Consider the following 24,686-nt stretch of genomic DNA (forward strand, 5'->3'; position numbering starts at 1 on the left):
ATAGTAACATGAGAACATATGAAAGCTGGTGGTTCCTTTTAACATGAGTCTTCAATATTCCCAGGTAAGAAGTTTTAGGTTGTTATTATAGGAATTATAGGACTATTTCTCTCTATACCATTTGTATTTCATTAACCTTTGACTATTGGATGTTCTTATAGGCACTTTAGTATTGCCAGTGTAACAGTATAGCTTCTGTCCCTCTCCTCGCTCGAACCAGGAACCCATCGAGAACAGCCACCCTCGAAGCAGCATTACCCATGCAGAGCAAGGGGAACAACCACTCCAAGTCTCAGAGCGAGTGACATTTGAAACACTATTAGCGCGCACCCTGCTAACTAGCTAGCCATTTCACATCGGTTACACCAGCCTAATCTCGGGAGTTTATAGGCTTGAAGCATTGCGAAGAGCTGCAGGCAAAACGCACGAAAGTGCTGTTTGAATGAATGCTTATGAGCCTGCTGGTGCCTACCACCGCTCAGTCAGACTGCTCTATCAAATCATAGACTTAGTTATAACATAATAACACACAGAAATGCGAGCCTTAGGTCATTAAAATGGTAGAATCCGGAAACTATCATCTCGAAAACAAGACGTTTATTCTTTCAGTGAAATACGGAACCTTTCTGTATTTTATCTAACGAGTGGCATCTAAATATTCCTGTTACATTACACAACCTTCAATGTTATGTCATTATTACGTAAAATTCTGGCAAATTAGGCGTCCCAAACTTGCATATACACTGACTCTGCGTGCAATGAACGCAAGAGAAGTGACACAATTTCATCTGGTTAATATTGCCTGCTAACCTGGATTTCTTTTAGCGAAATATGCAGGTTTAAAAATATATACTTCTGTGAATTGATTTTAAGAAAGGCATTGATGTTTATGGTTAGGTACACATTGGCGCAACGACAGTCCTTTTTCACGCTAGATAAACTAGTAATATCATCAATCATGTGCAGTTAATTAGTGATTATGATTGTTTTTTATAATACAAGTTTAATGCTAGCTAGCAACTTACCTTGGCTTACTACATTCGCGTAACAGGCAGGCTCCTCGTGGAGTCCAATGTAATCAGGTGGTTAGAGCGTTGGACTAGTTAACTGTAAGGTTGCAAGATTGAATCCCCGAGCTGACAAAGTAAAAATCTGTTGTTCTGCCCCTGAACAAGGCAGTTAACCCACCGTTCCTAGGCCGTCATTGAAAATAAGAATGTGTTCTTAACTGACTTGCCTAGTTAAATAAAGATTAAATAAAGGTGTAAAAAAAACCTTTAAAAAACGGCCAAATTGGTGTCTGAAAATCGGCCATTCCGATTAATCGGTCAACCTCTATTCTGAACTATACAAGTCCTATCTTCTGTTCATTTCCTCAATGTTGTTATATGTCAGAATCATGTAATTACACATGAATAGAAGTTACTTTTGGTAATGTCTATTTTGGCAGAAATCTAAATTTTGCCATTACATTTTAAGAGGTTAACGAAATTTCCAGAGAGAGTTAGTTTATCACCCATTGACTCCTGGTTTTGGGTGTGGGGGATGGGTGGTGGGGTGAGTTGCTTGAGAGTGCTGTGAGATGGTGAAGTCACCAGCAGGGGACGTCCTAACACAGGCTTCCTTATGTATTGTTACAGATAGAGAATTGTCCAATGGAGGTCCGTGGACAACTCTGCTCGGGGGGGCTTCAGAGATGTCTGGATTTCACCCACATTAAGTAAAATTATTAATGCTTACATGCTAAAACAGCATGTATTTTCTTTTCTGAATTCCTTAAATTAGATACCATGCGCTTAGTGTTATCTCTGTATTTTTCCCCCTATATTTTAAGCATCAACCAGCACATGCGTCTGTATCTGCTGTTCAGACTCCTCCATTGAGAACTGCATTGAACTTGCTAATGGTAAATATGAAGAAAAAAAGTGTCAAATTTTTCCTCAACTACTATGGCTCTGCTACCATGATATAACACATTCAGATAATCCTTTTGACAGGTGACTTGGTTTCCTCCTCTGTTCATTGTGACCATTGTTTGTTTTTTTCTCTTTTGCAGTTCAAGTAGAAAATATTTTGGGGGCTCATGTGTCTGCAGCAAGACCAGCCCTAAATTTGGCAAGGAAGCCTGCTCAGGTGAAACAAATACAGGCAAAACTGTGAAAAGCTTGATTTGTGTTGATCTGTTTTTATAACAGTATACCTTAAATAATCTTAATTTAATACACTACTTTTCAAAAGTTTGGGGTCACTTAGAAATGTCCTTGTTTTCCATGACAACATACATGAAATGAATTGCAAAATGAATAGGAAATATATTTAAGACGTTGATAAGGTTATAAATTATGATTTTTTTTTTTACATTTAAATAATAATTATGTCCTTCAAACTTTGCTTTCGTCAAAGAATCCTCAATTTGCAGCAATTACAGTCTTGCAGACCTTTGGCATTCTAGTTGTTAATTTGTTGAGGTAATCTGAAGAGATTTCATCCCATGTTTCCTGAAGCACCTCACACAAGTTGGTTGGCTTGATGGGCACTTCTTACTTACCATATGGTCAAGCTGCTTCCACAACAGCTCAATAGGGTTGAGATCCGGTGACTGTGCTGGCCACTCCATCATAGACAGAATACCAGCTGACTACTTCTTCCCTAAATTGTTATTGCGTAGTTTGGAGCTGTGCTTTGGGTCATTGTCCTGTTGTAGGAGGAAATTGGCTCCATTAAGCGCCGCCCACAGGGTATGGCATAGCGTTGCAAAATGGAGTGATAGCCTTCCTTCTTCAAGATCCCTTTTACCCTGTACCAATCTCCCACTTTACCACCACCAAAGCACCCCCAGACCATCACATTGCCTCTACCATGCTTGACAGATGGCGTCAAGCACTCCTCCAGCAAGCACTCCTCTTACGAATGTTCTTCTTTGTGATCTGAACATTCGTCTGTCCAAACACATTTTTCCAATCTTCCTCTGTCCAGTGTCTGTGTTCTTTTGCCCATCTTCATTTTTTAAATTTATTGGTCAGTCTGAGATACGGCTTTTTCTTTGCAACTCTGCCTAGAAGGGCAGCTTCCCGGAGTCGCCTCGTCACTGTTGACGTTGAGACTGGTGTTTTGCGGGTACTATTTAATGAAGCTGCCAGTTGAGGACTTGTGAGGCATCTGTTTCTCAAACTAGTCCTCTTGCTCAGTTGTGCACCGGGGCGTCCCACTCCTCTTTCTATTCTGGTTAGAGCCAGTTTGCGCTGTTCTGTGAAGGGAGTAGTACACAGCGTTATATGAGATCTTCAGTTTCTTGGCAATTTCTCGCATGGAATAGCCTTGATTTCTAAGAACAAGAATAGACTGACAAGTTTCAGAAGAAAGTACTTTGTTTCTGGCCATTTTGAGCCTGTAATCGAACCCACAAATGCTGATTCTTCAGATACTCAACTAGTCTAAAGAAGGCCAGTTTTGTTGCTTCTTTAATTTGCACAACAGTTTTCAGCTGTGCTAACATGATTGCAAAAGGGTTTTCTAATGATCAATTAGCCTTTTAAAATTATAAACTTGGATTAGTTAACACAACGTGCCATTGGAACACACAACCCAGGCCCCTCAAACACAGAAAAAAAACTAAAGGTTTCTGGTTCGAATACCCGATTCGACAAGGTGAAAAATCTGTTGATGTGCCCTTAAGCAACTGCTCTAGAGTTGCTGTTGAAAATAGCAGACCCTGGCCGTGACCCCACTCTGAGGGCATCTCAAGGACAGTTGGGATATGCATAAAACACATTTCCAATTCACACATGCATATTAATACACACTTGTGCATGTGAAATAGGACAAATATAAGCACCCACCAAAATATTATTATTATTATTATTATGGCATTTATCAATGTTATCCATAGTTATATACAGATTATAAAGCAAATTACTTTCATTGTGATGAACACTGTATAGGACTTGGAAGATAGTCATTAGGAGAAAGGGATAGAGAAGGAGGAAAAGGATGAAGAGCCAGTTGCTCAGCTGAAGAAAGAGAGGAAGGTAAGATTCATCCTCTGGTCATTTGTGTTCTTTGCTAGGTTTGAATTAATCTGTCTATGTTGGCAAAATTATTGGTTGCTTCGGCTTGATGTTACACATAATAACATGGGATTTGAAATCGTTTTCTTGAAGGCCAAACTGAAATCGAGTGCCAAGAAGACCTCTGCTGACCATGGTACTGAAGAAGGTTCAAGATTTTTCTATATTAAAATATTGTTTTTCCCGGTACTACTGTTTGGTTAGCGTGCTCTTTGTTGTGCGGATTCATAAAAACTAATTTATTTAGTTCTTCAGGTCTATCTGTGGCATTCTGTTCATCCAGAGCTCAGTCTCCAGATAAATACCAAAACAGAGTGGAAGAGGACATCTGCTTCCAAATCCTGATCAATGAGGAATGTCACTGATTGCGCGCTTCTGAAAGATTTTCAGCATACCAATCTACAGTTGAAATCGTTTACATACACCTTAGCCAAATACATTTAAACTCAGTTTTTCTCAATTCCTGACATTTAATCCTAGTAAAAATTCCCTGTTTTAGGTCAGATTTTATCACCAGTTTAATTTAAGAATTTGAAATGTCAGAATAATAGTAGAGACAATAATTTATTTCAGCTTTTATTTCTTTCATCACATTCCCAGTGGGTCAGAAGTTTACATACACTCAATTAGTATTTGGTAGCATTGCCTTTACATTGTTTAACTTGGGTCAAATGTTTCGGGTAGCCTTCCACAAGCTTCCCACAATAAATTGGGTGAATTTTGGCCCATTCCTCCTGACAGAGCTGGTGTAACTGAATCAGGTTTGTAGGCCTTCTTGCTCGCACACGCTTTTTCAGTTCTGCCCACATATTTTCTATAGGATTGGGGTCAGGGCTTTGTGATGGCCACTCCAATACCTTGACTTTGTTGTCCTTAAGCCATTTTGCCACAACTTTGGAAGTATGCTTGGGGTCATTGTCCATTTGGAAGACCCATTTGCGCCCAAGCTTTAACTTCCTGACTGATGTCTTGAGACGTTGCTTCAATATATCCACATAAATTCCCTCCCTCATGAAGCCATCTATTTTGTGAAGTGCACCAGTCCCTCCTGCAGCAAATCACCCCCACAACATGATGCTGCAACCTCCGTGCTTCTCGGTCGGGATGGTGTTCTTTGGCTTGCAAGCCTCCCCCTTTTTCCTCCAAACATAACGATGGGCATTATGGCCAAACAGTTCTATTTTTGTTTCATCAGACCAGAGGACATTTCTCCAAAAAGTACGATCTTTGTCCCCATGTGCAGTTGCAAACCATAGTCTGGATTTTTTTATGGCGGTTTTGGAGCAGTGGATTCTTCCTTCTTGAGCGACCTTTCAGGTTATGTCGTTTTACTGTGGGTATATATACTTTTGTACCTGTTTCCTCCAGCATCTGCACAAGGTCCTTTGCTGTTGTTCTGGGATTGATTTGCACTTTTTGCGACAAAGTACATTCCTTTCTAGGAGACAAAGTGTCTCCTTCCTGAGCGGCATGACGGCTGCGTGGTCCCATGGTGTTTATACTTGCGTACTATTGTTTGTACAGATGAATGTGGTACCTTCAGGCGTTTGGAAATTGCTCCCAAGGGTGAACCAGACAGACTTGTGGAGTTCTACAATTTGTTTCTGAGGTCTTGGCTGATTTCTTTTGATTTCCTGTGATGTCAAGCAAAGAGGCAGTGAGTTTGAAGGCAGGCCTTGAAATACATCCACAGGTACACCTCCAATTGACTCAAATTATGTAAATTAGCCTATTTTCTGGTATTTTCCAAGCTGTTTAATGGCACAGTCAACTTAGTGTATGTAAACTTCTGATCCACTGGAATTGTGATACAGTGAATTATATGTGAAATAATCTGTCTGTAAACGATTGAAATTGACATTTGTGGAGTGGTGAAAAACGTGTTTTAATGACTCCAACCTAAGTGTATGTAAACTTCTGACTTCAACTGTATATACAACAAACCTGCCTGATCCACTACAAAACAACTGAAAATGTTCATTTGTGTTTTTATCAGAAAGTAGAAGGTTATTCAAGAGGGCATGTGACATAAGTTAATCTGTACATTTGATACATTTGATGTATGATTATTTAATAGAAAGTTGGACATAAAGTTTATCATATTGACTACTAAGCATTAACACCACAGCCTCTCAAAAATAAATACCATGCTCTTTTTTTATATATATATTGAAACACGACCAAAGTACACCTTGCCAAAATGTGCAGGAAGATAATGAAAGCGGTTTCCTACATAACGGATAGAGATCCTCATCCCGGCCCTTGCACACATACAAGAGCTTGATGCCGCTAGAGAAGCTAGCACCTCTCCCTCACTGACTGGATCAAAGTTCTCCACCATTGCAAGCATCCAGGAACGCATGGTGAGGTTTAATAAAGAAGGTCTACCCAAGAGACCTGGCAGTGGAAAGTCTCTGTGCACTCAACAGGTCAAGACTCCCCACTGCCATTGACATTGAACATAAGCTGGAGTTGATCCACAAACACAGTTGCCACATCGGCGGTGGCAGACATTATTACACCCACTCCACGTTCTTCTAGAAAGTATGTTTACCAAACACACCTCAACTGTGTGCCTGACTAAAGTAATATTTTCACTGTATACATTCCCAATTCAGGTTAACCTTTTCACACATTACACAACGTGAGATTTCTGAGAATACAAAGCAAAGATCCCATTGGGCACAACCTTGTTGAATCAACATTGTTTCAATGTGATTTGTCAACATATTGTGATGTGGAATCTAATTGGAAACTACATTGGATTTGCAAAAAGTAATCAACATAAACTGTTGTCTTGAGGGTGAAATTTCAACCACAGGATTATGTCATCATGGTAACCAATTTTCAATTTAGACAAATATGTTGCGTTTTTACCTTTGAAACAACCTTATATCCACTATCAGAAAAAAAAGCCCCTCCTACTGGTAAGTAAATATCCTGTATATACAGCTATCCCTTCGGCGTCCCATCCCGTGTTTTAAAGAAGCCCAGCTTAGCTTTGATATTTGTCTCTGACTACTACCAATGTGCTATCATGCAAATGATTATTAAGAGATCTCCACTTAATTACTAAATTGATTCACTGTTGTTATCAAAGTCATTCCAAAAGGCAGGTTTAATAGAGCAAATGAAATGTAACCATGTATTCATATATTATCAATGATACTATTTAGGCCTATATAGCATTTATGAAGTCATCAACAGCTATGGTTTCCATATAGGCCTAGGGTGTGAAGCTTTGGTTGATTTCAAATGTAATCTTCAAATGAATAATTCATGTGTTTGATTAGCGTTTCCATCTCAACGAAAAGTCAAAGTTAAAGAAAAGGACAATCAAATCAAACTTGATTTGAAGTGCATTTAAAGCTGGATTTGACTTGATTTTGTTCAATTCTTTAACTTGGATTTTTCGTTTAGATGGAGACGTGAATACACCATATAAATTATTAATTTGTAGACAAACTGGAAATTGAATTGTGTTTGGTCGTTAACGCAACCAAATATCAACATTTGAAGGAGATGTATATTCTGCTAGGATAGTTCCATATGTGCCACTGACTTAGTCTGGCTTTAATTCCAGTTTGTCTACAAATGAATAATTGCTATGTCGGATTCACGTCTCCATCTTACAAACTACTGTAACAGTATTTATTCAACATTAAAATGAGTACCACATCCATGGCCACATTTTGAGGTTACTGTAACAGTATTTATTCAACCACATCCATGGCCACCTTTTGAGGTTACTAACTATAAATGTCTTTACATAGTCAGCGTGCATGTTCAAGAGCATCCAAAGGTCACAAGAGATTGCTTCACAATTGCATTAATAATCTGTGCAGAATCTCTCAGTGAGGCCAATTAGGAGGAGTAGTGGCTTCAAAGGCCTTTATCTTCTTTATTTATGTACTGCAGCAAAAGCCTCAAGGTCTCAGTAATGTGAAAACACTCCTATATACACCAAGGAACTCCAAGTTCAACTGAGTGGCTGGACGATTGCTTCCCTACCATTAGAAGCACATGTATTGATGCAAGGGATGATATTACGTCGATGGCCTCATTGAGTGAAAACATGAATGATGTTGTGAGTATCATCATTGAAAATCTTGATCCTGAAGTGTTGCAGCAAATCGCTTCTCTAGGCTGATCTAACATGGATGGAAGAACTTATCTTAAGGGAGAAGATTCATTCATTGTGCCATAACCTTGTGGATCAACTTGAGAGCCTCATTCGGGAGCAGAATAGCATCCCACTAATCACATTGGTGGTTGTCGGGAAGTGCGTCTCTGACACAATTCTGCTTAAAGGGGAAGTTCACCCAAAAACACTTCTGGGCCCTTTATAACACTTGCCTAGACGTTTGTCGGTACCCCAGACAGTTTTTAGGTTCATTAGTTGAGTATTTAGATGTAGTTAATAAAATTATTATACCCCCGCCTTCCCCATAGAAACCCCATGCAAAGTCAAAGTCCATCATAAATACCTCCTAAAAACACAAATCTGGCCTCCCATGACCGCAATAGTGCTTGTAATGACTTTCTCGGCACAATTTTCAGATATTATTTCAGTAGGCAAATTTTAACCAATGTATTTTGTTTTTTTTATATTGAAATCCAGGAAGTAGATTAATGCGCGCCACGAGTTGAGACCTAGGTCGGGACTTCCGAGGTGGGCGTGGTTGAAGGTGAAGATGTAAACAAGAATTTTCTGTTCCCACTCTGCCCTCACAGTAAAATACAGAGATCTAAATACTCAAACAATCGATTTAAACATTTTCTGGTCAGCTGATAAACAGCCAGGCAATTTTTTATAAAAGGCCCAGAAATGTTTTTGGGTAAACTTCCCTTTTAACTGTGAAAGGAGAGAAGCAAGCTAGGAAGCCCTTCTCCGAACTCATCTACTTGTTCACTGAGGAGTCAGTGAAGCGATGGCTGCTTCCCCACTGGGCACAGACATCAGACGTGATACCATGAACCTGTTCACAAGGGCAATCTGTCACCAAGTGATAGACAATGTGTCTGTGGCTATTAGTCCAACAGTGAATGACAACATCCATGATAGAGGCATCTGTCATAGACACTGGATCTGAGGAGCAAATCTGGAGTCTCTTCAGTGCTCCTCAGGTTGTCAAACAAGCCAAAGGGAGATTCAGATTCTTGCCAAAGATTGCCAACTTCAAAATAAACCTCAAGGTACACCAGAAATGGTCCTAGTTTAGATATGATTGTTTTTTGTATTTATATGGGTATCTTACAACAAAACATGAAAACCAATTATTGGTATTACTTGTCTTTTCTTTAATTAGTAACGTATGAAGGAGAAGAGGACCAAGGTGCAGCGTGGGATGTGTCCATATTTATTAAATTAACACGGAAATAACAAAGAGAATGACCAAAAACAGTTCTGGCTGGTGCAGCAGACACACAACAGAAAACAGAAAATAATCACCCACGAAACACAATAGAAAACAGGCTCCCTAAATATGGTTCTCAATCAGGGACAAAGATTGACAGCTGCCTCTGATTGAGAACCATACCAGGCCAAACACAGAAATGGCAAATCATAGAAAAACTACCATAGACAACTCACCCAACTCATGCCCTGACCATACTAAAATAAAGACATAACAAAAGAACTAAGGTCAAAACGTGACACCCTGTTAATTGCTGTTGTGTAAATTGTGGCGATTTAAGAATTACAATCATTAAGACAGACTTTATTTGGAAATAGCGCTTCAACAAAAAGGAGGTCCGGTCCGCAGATGAAGCACAGGACCAAAGGTAGGTTTCCAGATCAGGATGAGTATTGCATTAAGTCCAACTGCTATTCATTATTTTATCACAAACTATTTTTCCCAGTCCCACAACATTAGCAACATGAGTACAAAACCATTTTAAATCCTAATTTTTGTAGGCTTATACTTTGAAATTCATGCCAACTTTCTCGGTTGTCTCTAGCACCCCACATAGTGCCGAAGCTGTTACGGCTACCCCTGAGGAAAGTCTTCCCTCCACCTCTTACCCCGAGAAGAAGGAACAAAAACCCCCCATCTTTGTCAGGATGTTCTCGGCCATCAACAAAGGCCTTCGCAACACCTTCATACGTTCATCTAATAGGAAGCTATTGTTACAATAAGTGACTTAAATCATTAAATAAATACTATTGCATTATTTCACAAAAAGACTCTGTCAAATTCAGTGTAACTCACTTGGTTAAATGTATTTCAATAGAGAGTATTGAAATACATTTGAGGCTCCCGAGTGGTGCAGCGGTCTAAGGCACTGCATCTCAGCGATGGAGCCGTCACTACAGACCCTGGTTCGATCCCAGGCTGTATCACAACTGCCCATGATTGGGAGTCTCATAGCGCAGCGCACAATTGGCCCAGCATCGTCCGTGTTAGGGGAGGGTTTGGCCGAGGTAGGCTATCATTGTAAAATAAGAATTTGTTCTTAACTGACTTGCCTAGTTAAATAAAGGTTCAATAAAATATGTATACTGCTTGAAGAGCATTACTGTTCTGAATGTTAAAGCAGTAGTTCACTAATCAGAAGTTTAAGCTGTTTATCAGTTTGCATTTGGTTTAGCATTGTCAATATTGAATGAACACTGTAAATGGGGGCCCTGAAAATGTATTATTTCAGTTTATTGGAAAAACAATTGATATGATATGGACCTGTAAGGAACCTGTAACATCATGTATTTGACAGATGTAGGATAAATACAAATGGAATATACAGGAAACCTTTATTTTTCACAGCAACATATTATGTACTGTAGCCTACATAAAAAATTGCCAACAACTCTGAAATAGAATGCGCAATAACACACTAAAAGGACAAGTTGAGATAACTTTCTGAAAACATTGTACGGCATACAGTACTACACACTGTCTTCAGAGATGAAGTCTCACTGGAGACACTTATTAGATGAGATAAGACACACTATTTTCAACATCATAGGATTTGGGGATAATAACTTTGAATTCTAGAGAGAGCTCAATCTGTGTTTAGCAGTAGTCTTAAAGCAATGAAGCCAAAACCCAAGATAGAGGGGCGGAGTGAATGAGATATGGACTCTGACAGGGAGGGTAATTTTGTACGAGACGCTATAGTAGAAGGACATAGCATAGTGCCTGCCTGGTGATCCAAATACAGTCCTACTCTGAAGGACTCGTTCTAGTTTGTGCTTGTATTACAGTATTAGTGAGGCAGGTGTTTTCAAACTGCAGAAAATGGACAGACGCATACGTGTGTATGTGTGTTTGTCTGTTTATAGTAGCTCCAACATGTGGCATTGTTCCAGTATGGTCTGTGCGCTGTGAGCGTGTGTGTACCTCTCTCATAGAGTGTATTACAATGTTTAGCACCGTCCTGCCTCCTTTTCCTCCTTGCTCACACAAACACACTAAATCCAGGAACACTCTTCGGTCAGGCAGTACTGCATACACCAGCTCAGCCACATTGCGGATCAACCAGGGGTGATGGGGGGCCAGGGTCATGGTGTACACATCCCTAGGCAACAGGGGCAGGGTTTGTGTGTGTGTGACTGTGCTTGTCTGCATACATGTGTGTTGTTGCAATTAAATAATTCCTACTGACCAAGTGCCCGCCAGCTTACTATTTTCTGTTCTGGTAGAACAGCTACAAAAGTATTTAGCTCTTTGAGGATTTATATTTACAAAGCCGTGTTGCTTATCATGGGGCTCAGCATCAATTTCACTAGAGGGCCTCGGAGCTGATGCTTGAGCACCCGCGAGATCCTCACAGCGTTTACATATGACTGATGGTAGCTCCACCCAATCAGAGTTCCTTGTATGGTATTTTAGACCAATAGATTTACTTGACATTGTGTAGGGGGCGGTAGTTATGCATTCCCGGTTAAGGAACCGCTACATTCAACAGTGGCGGCGGCTTCCAAACTGTCAGGTATCAAAGAAGGGTGTACTCTTTCATGCCAAAGACATTATCTGACTTCATTCGGTATTTGTATTTTATTTTGAGAAAAACAATGCTATCCAAGGTGTAGCAATTTGGAATCTGTGTTCAAGCACTTCACTACGGGTATGTAACTAACCAAGCATATATTACCTCGCTAGCAAGCTGGCTAACGTTAGCTAGCTAGCTAGCTAGCTAGCTAACTTAGCTGTTATTTACCAACACAGACCGAGCAAGCACACTTGCCCGCTAGTTTAGTTACTTGCAATATAGCAGTGTAATTAAGTTATCATGCAGTATTATAGTTAGCAGAAAACAGCAGTTCATTTGCAAGCCTGCTCGCTAGCTGGTTTAGTTATCGTTCGTTAGCTAGCAAACCAGATGTTGTTGGCTAGTTAAGTTCTCTCCAGCTAAACTAACGTTATTTATTTTATTTAACCATTATTTAACTTGGCATATATTAGCTATATTACGTTCCAGCAAAGATTCGTAATCACATTTTCATTGGCTAGTTACTCAATACTAGGCCTACAATTAGTTTGTCAACATTGATGCCCAGTAGTGGGCATGTGTGAGATGCTGTGAATCGATCGATTGATTGTCTGTCTCGGTCTTGTAGGTCTGTAGACGTTGCGACCAAAGCAGGGAGATGGAGGTGGGCTCAGTGGTACAGGAGGACATTATTTTCCGAGGAGTAGGGTTTGCTGTGAAGATAGAGCTTGAAGAAGGATTGCTAATAGTCGAGATATCTGATGCAATGACAGCTGACCAGTGGAGGGGAGAGTTCGATCCAGCATGTAAGTGAAGTATTGTTAAATTACAATTAATTTATATGGACATTGTAGACATGACTATTTATGGTCTTATCATGTTTTCATTGTGTTCCAGACATCGAAGACCTCACTCGCAAAACAGGCAACTTCAAGCAATTTCCCATCTTCTGCAGCATGTTGGAATCTGCTGTTAGTAATGTGAGTCTGTGAAGCATTAAAGGAAGCTAAAACATGTATGATTTAAAAGTGTTGTGATTTATAATGCATTATTTTTCTTCAGACTAGTGAGTCTGTTACCCTTGACCTCTTGACCTATGCTGACCTGGAGCTCCTGCGGAACCGTAAAGCTGGGGTTGTTGGTCGTCCGCGTGCCCAACAGCAATCTCCTAACCTCAGTGCCAAAAGATACCTCATCCTTATCTACACTGTTGAATTTGACAGGTTTGTTTATCTTTTAGCGATCACTATCTTAAACTTCACTATCAAACTCTACTTGAATCTTACAACTGCAAACTTGCCAAATTAACTTTACCTTATCAATGATTTATATAGTGCCTTCAGAATGTATTCATACCTCTTGACTTATTCCACATTTTGTTGTGTTACAGCCTGAATTTAAAATGGATTATATTATTTTTTTATCTCACATGTCTAGGGCTGTTGCGGTGACCATATTCCAAATCCAATTGTATTTGTCAAATGTGCCGAATACAACAGTGAAATGCTTAATTACAAGACCTTAACCAACAATGCAGTTTTAAGAAAAAGAAGTGATATATATATATATATATATATATATATATATATATATATATACACACACACACATGTTATTTATTTATGGTTGAAAAATAACAGTCGTGAGGATATGTACAAAGGGTACTGGTACAGAGTCAGTGTGGGGGCACAGGTTAGTCGGGGTAATATGTGCATGTAGCTAGAGGTAATGTGACTATGCATACATAATAAACAGAGTAGCAGCAGTGTAAAGGGGGGGGGGGGGCAATGCAAATAGTCCACGTAGACATTTGATTAGCTGTTCAGGTGTCTTATGGCTTGGGGGTAGAAGCTGTTAAGAAGCCTTTTGGACCTAGACTTGGTGCTCCGGGTACCGCTTTCCGTGCAGTAACAGAGAGAACAGTCTATGACCATTGTTAGGGTCTCCCTCTGACACTGCCTGGTATAGAGGTCCTGGATGGCATGAAGCTTGTCCCCAGTGAGGTACTGGGCCATACGCACTACCCTATGTAGTGCCTTGCGGTCGGAGGCCGAGCTTTTGCCATACCTGGCAGTGATGCAACCAGTCAGGATGGTGCAGCTGTAAAACTTTGAGGATCTGAGGACCCATGCCAAATCTTTTCAGTCTCCTGAGGAGGAATAGGCTTTGTGGTGCCCTCTTCACGATTGTCTTGGTGTGTTTGAACCATGATAGTTTGTTGGTGGTGGATACCAAGGAACTTGAAGCTCTCAACCTGCTCCACTACAGCCCCGTCGATGAGAATGGGGGTGTGCTCTGTCCTCATTTTCCTGTAGTCCACAATCATCTCCTTTGTCTTGATCACCTTGAGGGAGAGGTTGTTATCCTGGAACCACACGGCCAGGTCTCTGACCTCCTCCCTATAGGCTGTCTCATCATTGTCTATGATCGGTCCTACCACTGTGTGTCGTTGGCAAACTTAATGATGTGTAGGAGTCATTCCTGGCCATGCAGTCATGGGTGACAGCCCGTCAGGAAGTCTAGGATCCAGTTGCAGAGGGAGGTGTTTAGTCCCAGGGTCCTTAGCTTAGTGATGAGCTTTGAGGGCACTGTGGTGTTGAATGCTGAGCTGTGATCAATGAATAGCATTCTCACGTAGGTGTTTCTTTTGTCCAGGTGTGAAAGGGCAGTGTCATCTGTGGATCTGTTGGGGTGGTATGCAGATTGGAATGGGTCTAGGGGTAATGGTTTTGATGTGAGCCATGACCAGCCTTTCAAAGCACTTCATGGCTACAGATGTGAGTGCTACGGGTTGGTAGTCATTTAGGCAGGTTAGCTTAGTGTTCTTGGGCACAGGGACTATGGTGGTCTGTTTGAAATATGTTGGTATTACAGACTCAGACAGGGAGAGTTTGAAAATGTTAGTGAAGACACTTGCCAGTTGGTCAGCGCATGCTCGTCCTGGTAATTCGTATGGCCCTGTGTCCTTGTGAATGTTGACCTGTTTAAAGGTCTTACTCACATTGATGCTCTCATGCTTGCTTCAGTGTTGCTTGCTTCGAAGCGAGCATACAAGTCATTTAGCTCATCTGGTAGGCTCGTGTCACTGGGCAGCTTGCTGCTGTGCTTCCCTTTTGTAGTCTGTAATAGTTTCCAAGCCCTGCCACATCCGACGTGCGTCAGAGCCGGTGTAGTACGATTCAGTCTTAGTCCTGTATTGGTGCTTTGCCTGTTTGATGGTTCGTCGGAGGGCATAGCGGGATTTCTTATAAGTGTCCGGGTTAGAGTCCCGCTCCTTGAAAGTGTCAGCTCTAGCCTTTAGCTCAGTGCGGATTGTCTTGGGAAGAGAGACTGCAGATTCTTTCAAACTACACTTCATCATAAGATTTGCAAAGATGAAGCAATCAACATCACCAAGAATGGTTGAGTTGAAAGCTTAACAAACATAGCCGGGTCTCTGCTTTTATAGAGAAAATACATACAACCCCTTTCTGTATATGCGGCTGTCAGCAGATAGTGTGTAAAAGGTCATTAGTTAGCACATTCGCAACAGTAAAATGCTATAATGTGCTCCTTTCTGTAAGTTTCCATACATGTGACTTTCTGTAGATAGTAAACCCAGGGGATGTCACCCAAGCGGGCCTTAGCTATATGCCCAGTCTTATTACTAAGTTTAACAAAGACAAGTTTGTATCAGGTTGGAAAAACACTAGCATATAATGAGACAATTCTTTAAACGGTAGAATACAGGATAGCATGACTAATTATGTAATTTTCCACGATAGGATGTTGCCTGTAATCTATGGCTTCTGGTTGGGGTATGTACGTACGGTTACTGTGGGGACGACGTCATCAATGCACTTATTGATGAAGCCAGTGACTGATGTGGTGTTCTCCTCAATGCAATCGGAAGAATCCCAGAACATATTCCAGTCTGTGCTAGTAAAACAGTCCTGTAGCTTAGCATCTGCATCATCTGACCACTTCTGTATTGAGCGAGTCACTGGTGCTTCTTGCTTTAGTTTTAGCTTGTGAGCAGGAATCGGGAGGATAGAATTATGGTCAGATTTGCCAAATGAAGGGCAAGGGAGAGCTTTGTACGTGTCTGTGTGTGGAGTAAAAGTGGTGTCGTTTTTTTCCCCCTCTGGTTGCACATTTAACCTCTTCATCCTACCCCCTCCTTTTTCGAACATTCTGTTAAAAATCGTGCAACATTTCAGCGTCCTGCTACTCATGCCAGGAATATAGTATATGCATATGATTAGTATGTGTGGATAGAAAACACTCTGAAGTTTCTAAAACTGGTTAAATCACGGCTGTGACTATAACAGAGCGTGTGTTTCATCGAAAAGCGCAAGAAAAACTGGTCACTGAAAGCTGAAAAAAGTATCCATGCGCCCCTTTCATGTATTGTTTAAAGGACACCAAATTTAATATGGACACGGATGCAATTCCTACAGCTTCCACACGATGTCGCCAAAAACGTCATTTTCATTGACAAAAATCCTTTGAGACATTACCAATAGATCCGTCATTCCATCCAGCCTACAACAATCGATTTTGGAAGATTGAAAAATGGACATTGTTTTCTCGAGTAGCTGCTATTGAATACAGATCGCCCAGTGATCAATTTGATCGCTTATTAACGTTTACAAATACCTAAAGTTGGGTTACAAAAGTAGGTTGAAGTGTTTTGTCAAATAATATAGGCAACTTATATAATTTTTAAAAATGACGTTGCGTGTTGGAAGAGAGCTTTTTTCCTGAAGCAGACAGGCTATACAAATGGATATTTTGGGCATGCATGGACGGATTTAATCGGGAAAAAGACCAATTTGTGATGTTTATGGGACATATAGGAGTGCCAACAAAGAATATCATCAAAGGTAATGAATGTTTTATATTTTATTTCTGCGTTTTTGTGTAGCGCCGGCTACGCTAATTCTTTTGTTTACGTCCCCTTCAGGTATATTGGGGGTGTTGCATGCTATCAGATAATAGCTTCTCATGCTTTTGCCGAAAAGCATTTTAAAAATCTGACTTGTTGGCTAGATTCACAACGAGTGTAGCTTTAATTCAATACCCTGCATGTGTATTTTAATGAACGTTTGAGTTTTAACGAGTACATTTAGCGTAGCGCATTTGCATTTCCAGGTGCCTACTTGAGACGTCTGCGTCTCAAGTAGGATCAAGAGGTTTTTAACATGCTGGTAGAAAGGAGTTAAAACGGACTTGTTTCCCTGCATTAAAGTCCCCGGCCACTAGGAGCACCGCCTCTGGATGAGCGTTTTCCTGTTTGCTTTTGGCCTTTATACATCTCATTGAGTGCGGTCTTAGTGCCAGTATCGGTTTGTGGTGGTAAATAGACAGCTACAAAAAATAAGTAGTTGGTAAATAATGTGGTCTACAGCTTAAAATAATTAAAATAAAATAAATGTTTTAATGCAACTAGGCGAGTCATTTAAGAACAAATTCGTATTTACCGTGACGGCCTACACTGGTCAAATCCGGACGATGCTGGGCCAATTGTGAAACAGCCTGGATTAGAACCAGTGTATCTGTAGTGACGCCTCAAGCACTGAGATGCAGTGCCTTAGACTGCTGCGCCACTCGGGAGCCCATTATGTGATTACCTCAGACGAGCAAAAGCTCGAGACTTCGTTGATATTAGATTTCGTGCACCAGCTGTTTACAAATATACACAGACCTTGTTTTACCGGAGGCAGCTGTTCTATCTTGACAATGGACCGAAAACCCAGCTAGCTGTATGTTATCCATGTAGTCGTTCAGTCACGACTCTGTGAAACAAAAGATATTACAGTTTTTAATGTCCCGTTGGTAGGATATTTGTGATCGTAGCTCGTCCATTTTGTACAAGGCATCAGCATTCTATTGTCCCTCTAATCACTCTGACATCAATAGAATTGTAATCGAAAATCTAATCAAACACTTCATGAGAGCTCATGTTGCGCAATATTTCTATAGGTTATGCAATTGTGCAATAATCCCATCAGGATCCCATCAGTTTTCTATAGGCTAGGCCTACTATATTTATTTCTCAACTTTCCTAATATTAAGCACATTGCTTATATTTACCACAGGAGTATAGCCTACCTGGCTGGCATGAAAATGAACACGTGAAAAGCCTCCTCCATTTGCTATTTTGCTATTTAAGTGCATAGATGACATGTATTTTTTTCCTGCTGCCCCTGTTTCGAGACAGCTGCATGATAATGGTCCATTCGAAATAAAAACAAATGTCACATTATTTATATGTAAAGGTAATATTAAATCAAGAATAGTCTGATGGGGGACAGTATTAGCCTGTCATTTGTGAATTCTATATTATCATGATGAATGAAGCCCAACATCAGAAACAATGCTTTTTTTGCAGCTTTTTCGAATCATAGTCGCACACTTAATGTAGCCTAGCCCCCTATATGTTTTGATAAGGTTTGTATCACATCTAAAGTGACCAAATAACTTCTTAAAATTTAAGCACATTAATCTGCTTTACAAGTGGTGTAGAGCCTAACTGGCATACATCAGCAGCATGTGAGTTTCAAGTTTGGGGATGATCATTTTCACATAAAAATGCACCATTTTAATAAAAGCATTCAATGCATAATTGCATTTGCAGTCACTTTGGTAATGGTGTTTTCCGCTAATGGAACATTCTCGCTTCTAGCCTACTACCATGTGCGCATTGTTGAGCCTATAATGTGAAGACATAGCCTAATAGTTTATCAACATTTTAAGCTAAACGTTCTGATCTGTTGCGATAGCCATATTATGTAAATGTGTTTTATTTTTATGCTAGTGGTTGTATTAATTTGGGATCTATCGCATCCCACAATTGTCCTAGACTGTTTGGAATATTTATATCTTGCACAGAATAGAATATTCCGACTTTTGTACTCTGGGGGATAGTAGATTTGACATTAAATCAAATGGTATTTGTTACATGCGCCGAATATGACAGGATGACCTTACCGTGAAATGCTTAGTTAAAAGCGCTTAAGCAACAATGCAGTTCAAGAAATAGAGTTAAGAAAATATTGACTAAATAATGTAAAGTTAAATATAAATAAAATAACAATAACAAGGCTATATACAGGTGGTACTGAGTCAATGTGCGGGGGTTAGTCGCGGTAATTTGTACATGTAGGTAGGGGTGCAGGGACTATGCATAGGCTAGTGATTTTGCTTTTGCTGTTCTTTAGGCCTACTCATCTTGTTGGCTGACGAAAAGTAAATATGGACAGTTCTTCCAATATCTTCAATATGCACCTTGGAATTGGATAAAGACGCTTGCAGTTGCGTCCCCGATGTGGGACGCAACTTGTATTCTGTGAGAAAGACCCGATCACGTGATGGAGAGCCATGTGAGTGATAGGTATTTTGGAGCGCAGCACTCAGGGAGAAGGGCACAACGGCCACTGGCCGCAAAAGTCATGGATTTGTTTAGGGTGCGTTACAGCCACACGAAGGGGATGCCGCCTTGAAATTCTAGGCATTATCAAGTGCTTGTCAAATTGTGAATGAATGGCTGATGTAGTGTTTACAGCCTGCGCAAAAAACAAAGCAGAGCTCATGCCTTTTCAAGCAACTTTTTTCAAATCATTATTAGTCACATCATGCAGCCTTACAATGTATTAAACATCAAAATCAACACAGAATTGGCGCATGTGTGCACTCCCTCAAATTGTTTGGAGTAAATGTCTTTTTTATTTTATTCAGCTTTGTTCAATTGTGTTCTTCATACTATAAAATATGCGAAGCAAATTCGAAGAAAATCGTGTTTGCTAAATTAGCTAGTGTAGCCCACAGCTATTTGGAATAGCCAAATCAGGACCTAACTCAGAGTATAAGGACAACTCATAGTATGTTCTTCTGAAATAGTCTACACTTTCTTCATATAATGATTCTTTAGACCTGTCTAAAATAAATAATGGATTTTTTGTGAAGGTGTAGGCTATATTATATGGATTAAATGTGGATATTCCAAAGGTCTGCATCAGTGGCTTGTGTGGAAGCCAAGAGATGATAAATGTGATTATGTTCATTAACAGTCAATTATCGTGAGACCGTTATTTGCTTGACAATCACCGGCTGATGAAATTTAGTGACCGCCACAGCCCTATACCCATCTACACACACTACTCCATAATGAGAAAGTGAAAACATGTTTTTAGAAAAATGTTTAAATTACAGAAATATGTCATTTACGTAAGTATTCACACCCCTGAGTCGATACATGTTAGAATCACCATTGGCAGCAATTACAGCTGTGAGCTTTTCTGAGTAAGTCTCTAAGAGCTTTGCACACCTGGATTGTGCGATATTTGCAAGCTCTGTCAAGTTGGTTGATTTTGAAGATGATTTTGAAGTCAAAACAATACTAGGCCAGTCGGGAACATTCAATGTCGTCTTGGTAAGTAACTCCAGTGTTTTTTTGGCCTTGTGTTTCAGGTTATTGTCCTGCTGAAAGGTGAATTTGTCTCCCAGTATCTGTTGGAAAGCAGACTGAATCATGTTTTCCTCTAGGATTTTACCAGGGCCTAGCTTCCATTTATTTTTATCCAAAAAGACTCCCTAGTCCTTACTGATGACAAGCATACCCATAACATGATGCAGCCACCACCATGCTTAAAAATAGTTTGGGGGAGTGGTACTCAGTGATGTGTTGTTGGATTTGTTCCAAACATAACACTTTGTATTCAGGACATAAAGTTAATTTCTTTGCCACATTTTTTTGCAGTTTTACTTTAGTGCCTTGTTTCAAACAGGATGCATGTTTTGGAATATGTTTATTCTGTACAGGCTTCCTTCTTTTCACTCTGTCAATTAGGTTAGTATTGTGAAGTAACTACAATGTTTTTGATCCACCCTCAGTTTTCTCCTGTCACAGCCATTCAACGCTGTAACTGTTTTAAAGTCACCAGCGGCCTCATGGGGAAATTCCTGAGCGGTTTCCTTCCTCTCCGGCAAATGAGTTAGGAAGGATTTCTGTATCTTTGTAGTGACTGGGTGTACACCATCCACAAGAACTGTACATGACACACTGTTCACAGCCCTCTTGTTGGCGGAGAGAACATTTTGCAGGTTTAAAGCTTATTGCCTGCAATTCTACATATTTTGTCATGGAGTGCAGAGGACATTATGCTGTTTGAAACACATTTTCTTGCAATTCTATACATTTTGCCATGTCTAATGTGTATTAATTTGATATTTGACTGCAAAATCTATGGGCTTAAAAAACTTAGCTAATGAACAGCTGACGGGCTAGTGATCTGGACATTTCTGACAAGTTATAAATGGCTCTCTAAGGTATGCAATGACTGACATGACAAGAGGAAAACAATTTTGAAATTTCACCTTCTGCATTCCAATTTTCAGTGGTTTCCCCCTGGTTTGGAACCACTTCACTAGATGACTGACGGGGTGCGGGGTCTCCCCCACCATTGTAAAAAAATATACTGTCTACAGTTGATTTTGCCATGTTTGTTCTATTACAGACACCTTAATGCATGCTTTTAAATTATATTATGTGAGCTAAACACCTTTTAAAATAATTAAATACATGTACTTTAAATACTGTAGAATTCCGTTCATTCCTATGGAGGACTGCTCCTTCTGAGGAGTGCCAATATGACCAACCTGTGACTTCAAAGCCTCTGATTGGACAATACATAGCATCAGCAATCCAGGGTTTACATAAATCATTATTTCCTATAGGATCCACTACCCCCTGCCTCTGCCCTACCATGGCAAGCCTGACCCTGCTACCCTGCAGAAGGAGATCAGAGCCCTGAAGACTGAGCTAAACGCCCTTGCCAACCATGCAGGGCACAAACCAGCAGAGCCAGAGATACGCCGGCTACGGGCAGAGTAAGTTATAATCTATTATTGTTCTTTAGACTCTTGGCCAAACTCAGGCTAGAGGTTAAGGGCCCTCACTTCTCTCTGTCTGTTGTCAGACTCGCCTTGGTGAGAGACGAGAAGGAGGCCCTGACCAAGGCTCTCGAGCGTCTGCAGATAGTGGGGGCTGGCTCCACCCCTGGAGGAGGGGCTCGGGGGCTCAGAGAGGTGGTCAGGAGTTTAGAGGACCAGCTCCTCAGAGAGAGGGCCAAGAGTCAGCGCTCTGCCACCAAGAGGGGCCAGGAGCAGCGCCGCCTACTGGAGCAGGTTGGTCCTTGCTTGCATCCTATTTCAAGTAAGCATGTTGTCTGTAACTTTTATAACTTTAAATAATTCGGCATGACTGGCTTTGTGTTGATGGAAATAATGTAGCTAGTAACATAGATTCCTGCATACCATAACAAGGCCTTGTGTGCATGTCAAGACTTAGAAGTACTAATTTGTGTGCCATTATAAGTAGCATTGTTGGTGCTGATTCCTCTGTTGAGCTGGTAATTCAGACGTTTCCTGTCTCCTAGTTGGAGGAGCTAAGAGCATCGGAGCGAGCTCTCCGGATTCGCGTTAAGAGTTTGACCAATGAGCTGGCGTTGCTTAGGCGAGGGTTAGTCAATCTAAGCATGTATGTCTTTCCTTTTTCTTTTCTTTTTCACTCACTTTCCTACTTACTGACTCACACACTCCTTATGATACTCTCTGCCTGTGGCTAATGTTGTATACTATGTGTGTCTTTAGTAGGTTGACCCCTACCCTCTCTGGGCGCAGTGCCTCACGGGGTGATGGGGAGATCAGGCGCTCACTGTCCCGGGAGCGCAGTTTGGGACGTGTTGTGGTCAGGGCTCGCTCAGGGTCCAGGGAGAGGACAGAAGAGAGGGGTCGAAGGGCAGAAGGTCGTAGGGCAGACTCCTCAGGGCCCCGCTCGCATGTTTCCAGACCCTCACCTTCTCCCACAGGTATTAAAACAAATTCTCTCTTTATTGGGCTTTGGAGATTAAAGGTAATTTGGCTTCATTGCATTGTTTTTGACTTAGTATAAGTTTGGTAATGAAATGGATTCAATCAATGTTGATGTAGCACCAAGTCTGAGTAAAGCTGTCAGAGCTTGACTCTCTGCTTGGTTTTTTACTAGGAGCTCCCAGTCAATCCTGTCGTTCCTATTTCCAGGTTCGCGAGCACCACGCTTCGACCCCACTGCATATATCCAGGACAGACAGCGCCGACTGAGAGAGGGGGAGCTCAAAAAGTCAGACATCTCCCTCTAATCATTTAACTGTCATAACTATCTGCAGTCCAAGCCTGTGCCAATTATACCAGTGTTTCATGTATGTGAACACTGTTATAGTGATTTTCATCTGCTGAAATACATTCAAGGATTTCAAATGGCAACCCATTTTAGCTTAATGCTAATACAAAAACCAATACTGAGTGATACTTTGACTAATCACAACTTAACTTGGCCTCCTGTGTTCTCTCTCTCCCTCAGCCAGAGGAAGGTCCGGAGGGACATGCTAGCATCGCCTGTTCTGGAGAGGGGCCGATCTCGGTCCAGGGAGGCATATCCCCAGCTAACCAGGGCAGGCAGTGGGAGCAGAGGGAGGAGTTTATCAATAGAGAGTAGGAGGAGCAGACAGTCCTCTGTGAATTCATTGGTGGAGTTGGATGAGTTGACAATCGGGTAAGTTATTCTATAACTTGCATCTATATCATATGGTATTAAAGTTCAAACTGGGTTTGTTTGAGAAAATGGGAGATGTTCTGTTGCTTTACTGCGTGTCTCAGACAGTTTCTAATTTTGTTATGTGTTTCAGAGGAAGGAAGCAGACCTACAATGGTCCAACCATGGTGAGTGCAGCGTTTTTTTTTGGTTTTTTTACAGCTGGTGATAGACCTTGACTTGTTGAGTGACAGTGACTTCTTTTTGTAGCCCAGAGGAGGAAATTTGACCAGGAAGCCCCATTGCAGCACTCCCACACGCAGGATACGATCAGACAAAGGTAACCAATCCATGCCCTACTCTCCAATCTAAAGTGTAATCAGAGTCACTTAGCTAAAAAAAAATGTATTTTTAATATGAGCCCTAGTAACATTCTGTGTGAGACCCTTGCTGAAACAAATAATTTAACATTGGCTGTGTACTGCTTGTCTTTTACCCAGAGGGCTCCATAGATGGGGCTGACCTGTCTGAGATCGATGCCCGGTTGCAGGCACTACAAGACTATATGAGGGACCTGAACACGGGACACTAAAGCCATCAATTCTGCACACTCCCAATCCGGACAATCGGTTCTGACGTGTTTCCTGTGCTGCAAACTGAGACCAAGGATTACAATCTGAGTCGACACTGTGACTAAACAAGACCACTGCACTACACCTATGATATTTTTGCACACAAGCAAACATTATCAACCGATAGGCTTATGCAAGTGCAAACACGGATGCACACACAGCTTATTCTGTCGTCCTCTGGCAGACAGTGCCTGATCTGTGGATAAAGATGCCACAGTTTGTTGAACTTGAACTGAGTGACTGATTTTATACTATGGTTTTATAACTCATGCATTGTGTATGTTGTGACAGTAATACCCCATTTCCCTTTTTATAAAACAAGTGATTGCATTCATCAAAGCTTAGTGATTTTATGTATTTGAGTCTGTAAATACTTTTACTCAATGTATCTACTCTTAATCGTCACTGCAGCAGCTTTTCCTCTTAGTTGTGTGAGTGAACTACGTGCAGTGTCCTCTCTGCAGTACAGTTAGTGTTGCTTGGATGGGCTGAAGGTTCCTCAGG

At 40.9% G+C, this 24,686-nt stretch overlaps 1 protein-coding gene across 9 annotated transcripts; it reads left to right on the top strand.

Annotated features, from left to right (window-relative positions):
- The first annotated feature begins 11,929 nt into the window (after positions 1-11,929).
- LOC110537316 (centrosomal protein CCDC61) lies at positions 11,930-24,521 on the top strand. 9 transcript variants are annotated; one of them, XM_021623258.3, is made up of 13 exons: positions 11,930-11,999; positions 12,628-12,805; positions 12,897-12,979; positions 13,062-13,222; positions 21,717-21,869; positions 21,959-22,166; positions 22,418-22,500; positions 22,632-22,849; positions 23,061-23,139; positions 23,380-23,571; positions 23,705-23,738; positions 23,821-23,890; positions 24,051-24,521. In XM_021623258.3, exons 1-13 carry the CDS (start codon positions 11,940-11,942, stop codon positions 24,140-24,142), a joined length of 1,611 nt encoding a protein of 536 aa, XP_021478933.3. In that variant the 5' UTR covers positions 11,930-11,939; the 3' UTR covers positions 24,143-24,521. The 9 variants fall into 9 exon arrangements, 4 of the variants coding, with proteins under 4 accessions (XP_021478933.3, XP_090048264.1, XP_021478932.3 ...); XR_016484974.1 differs by having other exon boundaries at positions 11,933-11,999; positions 21,959-22,194; positions 22,418-22,518; XR_016484973.1 differs by having other exon boundaries at positions 11,933-11,999; positions 21,959-22,194.
- Positions 24,522-24,686: the final 165 nt, after the last annotated feature.

This window comes from Oncorhynchus mykiss, chromosome 12 (assembly GCF_057628025.1).
Source record: "Oncorhynchus mykiss isolate SJ-2025 chromosome 12, ASM5762802v1, whole genome shotgun sequence".
In the NCBI taxonomy this organism is placed as follows: Eukaryota; Metazoa; Chordata; class Actinopteri; order Salmoniformes; family Salmonidae; genus Oncorhynchus; species Oncorhynchus mykiss.

Coding starts and splice junctions, on each gene's coding strand:
- LOC110537316 (XM_021623257.3), top strand. CDS start 11,940: ATGCATTCCCGGTTAAGGAACCGCTACATTCAACAGTGGCGGCGGCTT. Junction 12,806..12,896: donor GGGAGAGTTCGATCCAGCAT/GTAAGTGAAGTA, acceptor ATTGTGTTCCAG/ACATCGAAGACCTCACTCGC. Junction 22,850..23,060: donor ACCCTCACCTTCTCCCACAG/GTATTAAAACAA, acceptor TCCTATTTCCAG/GTTCGCGAGCACCACGCTTC.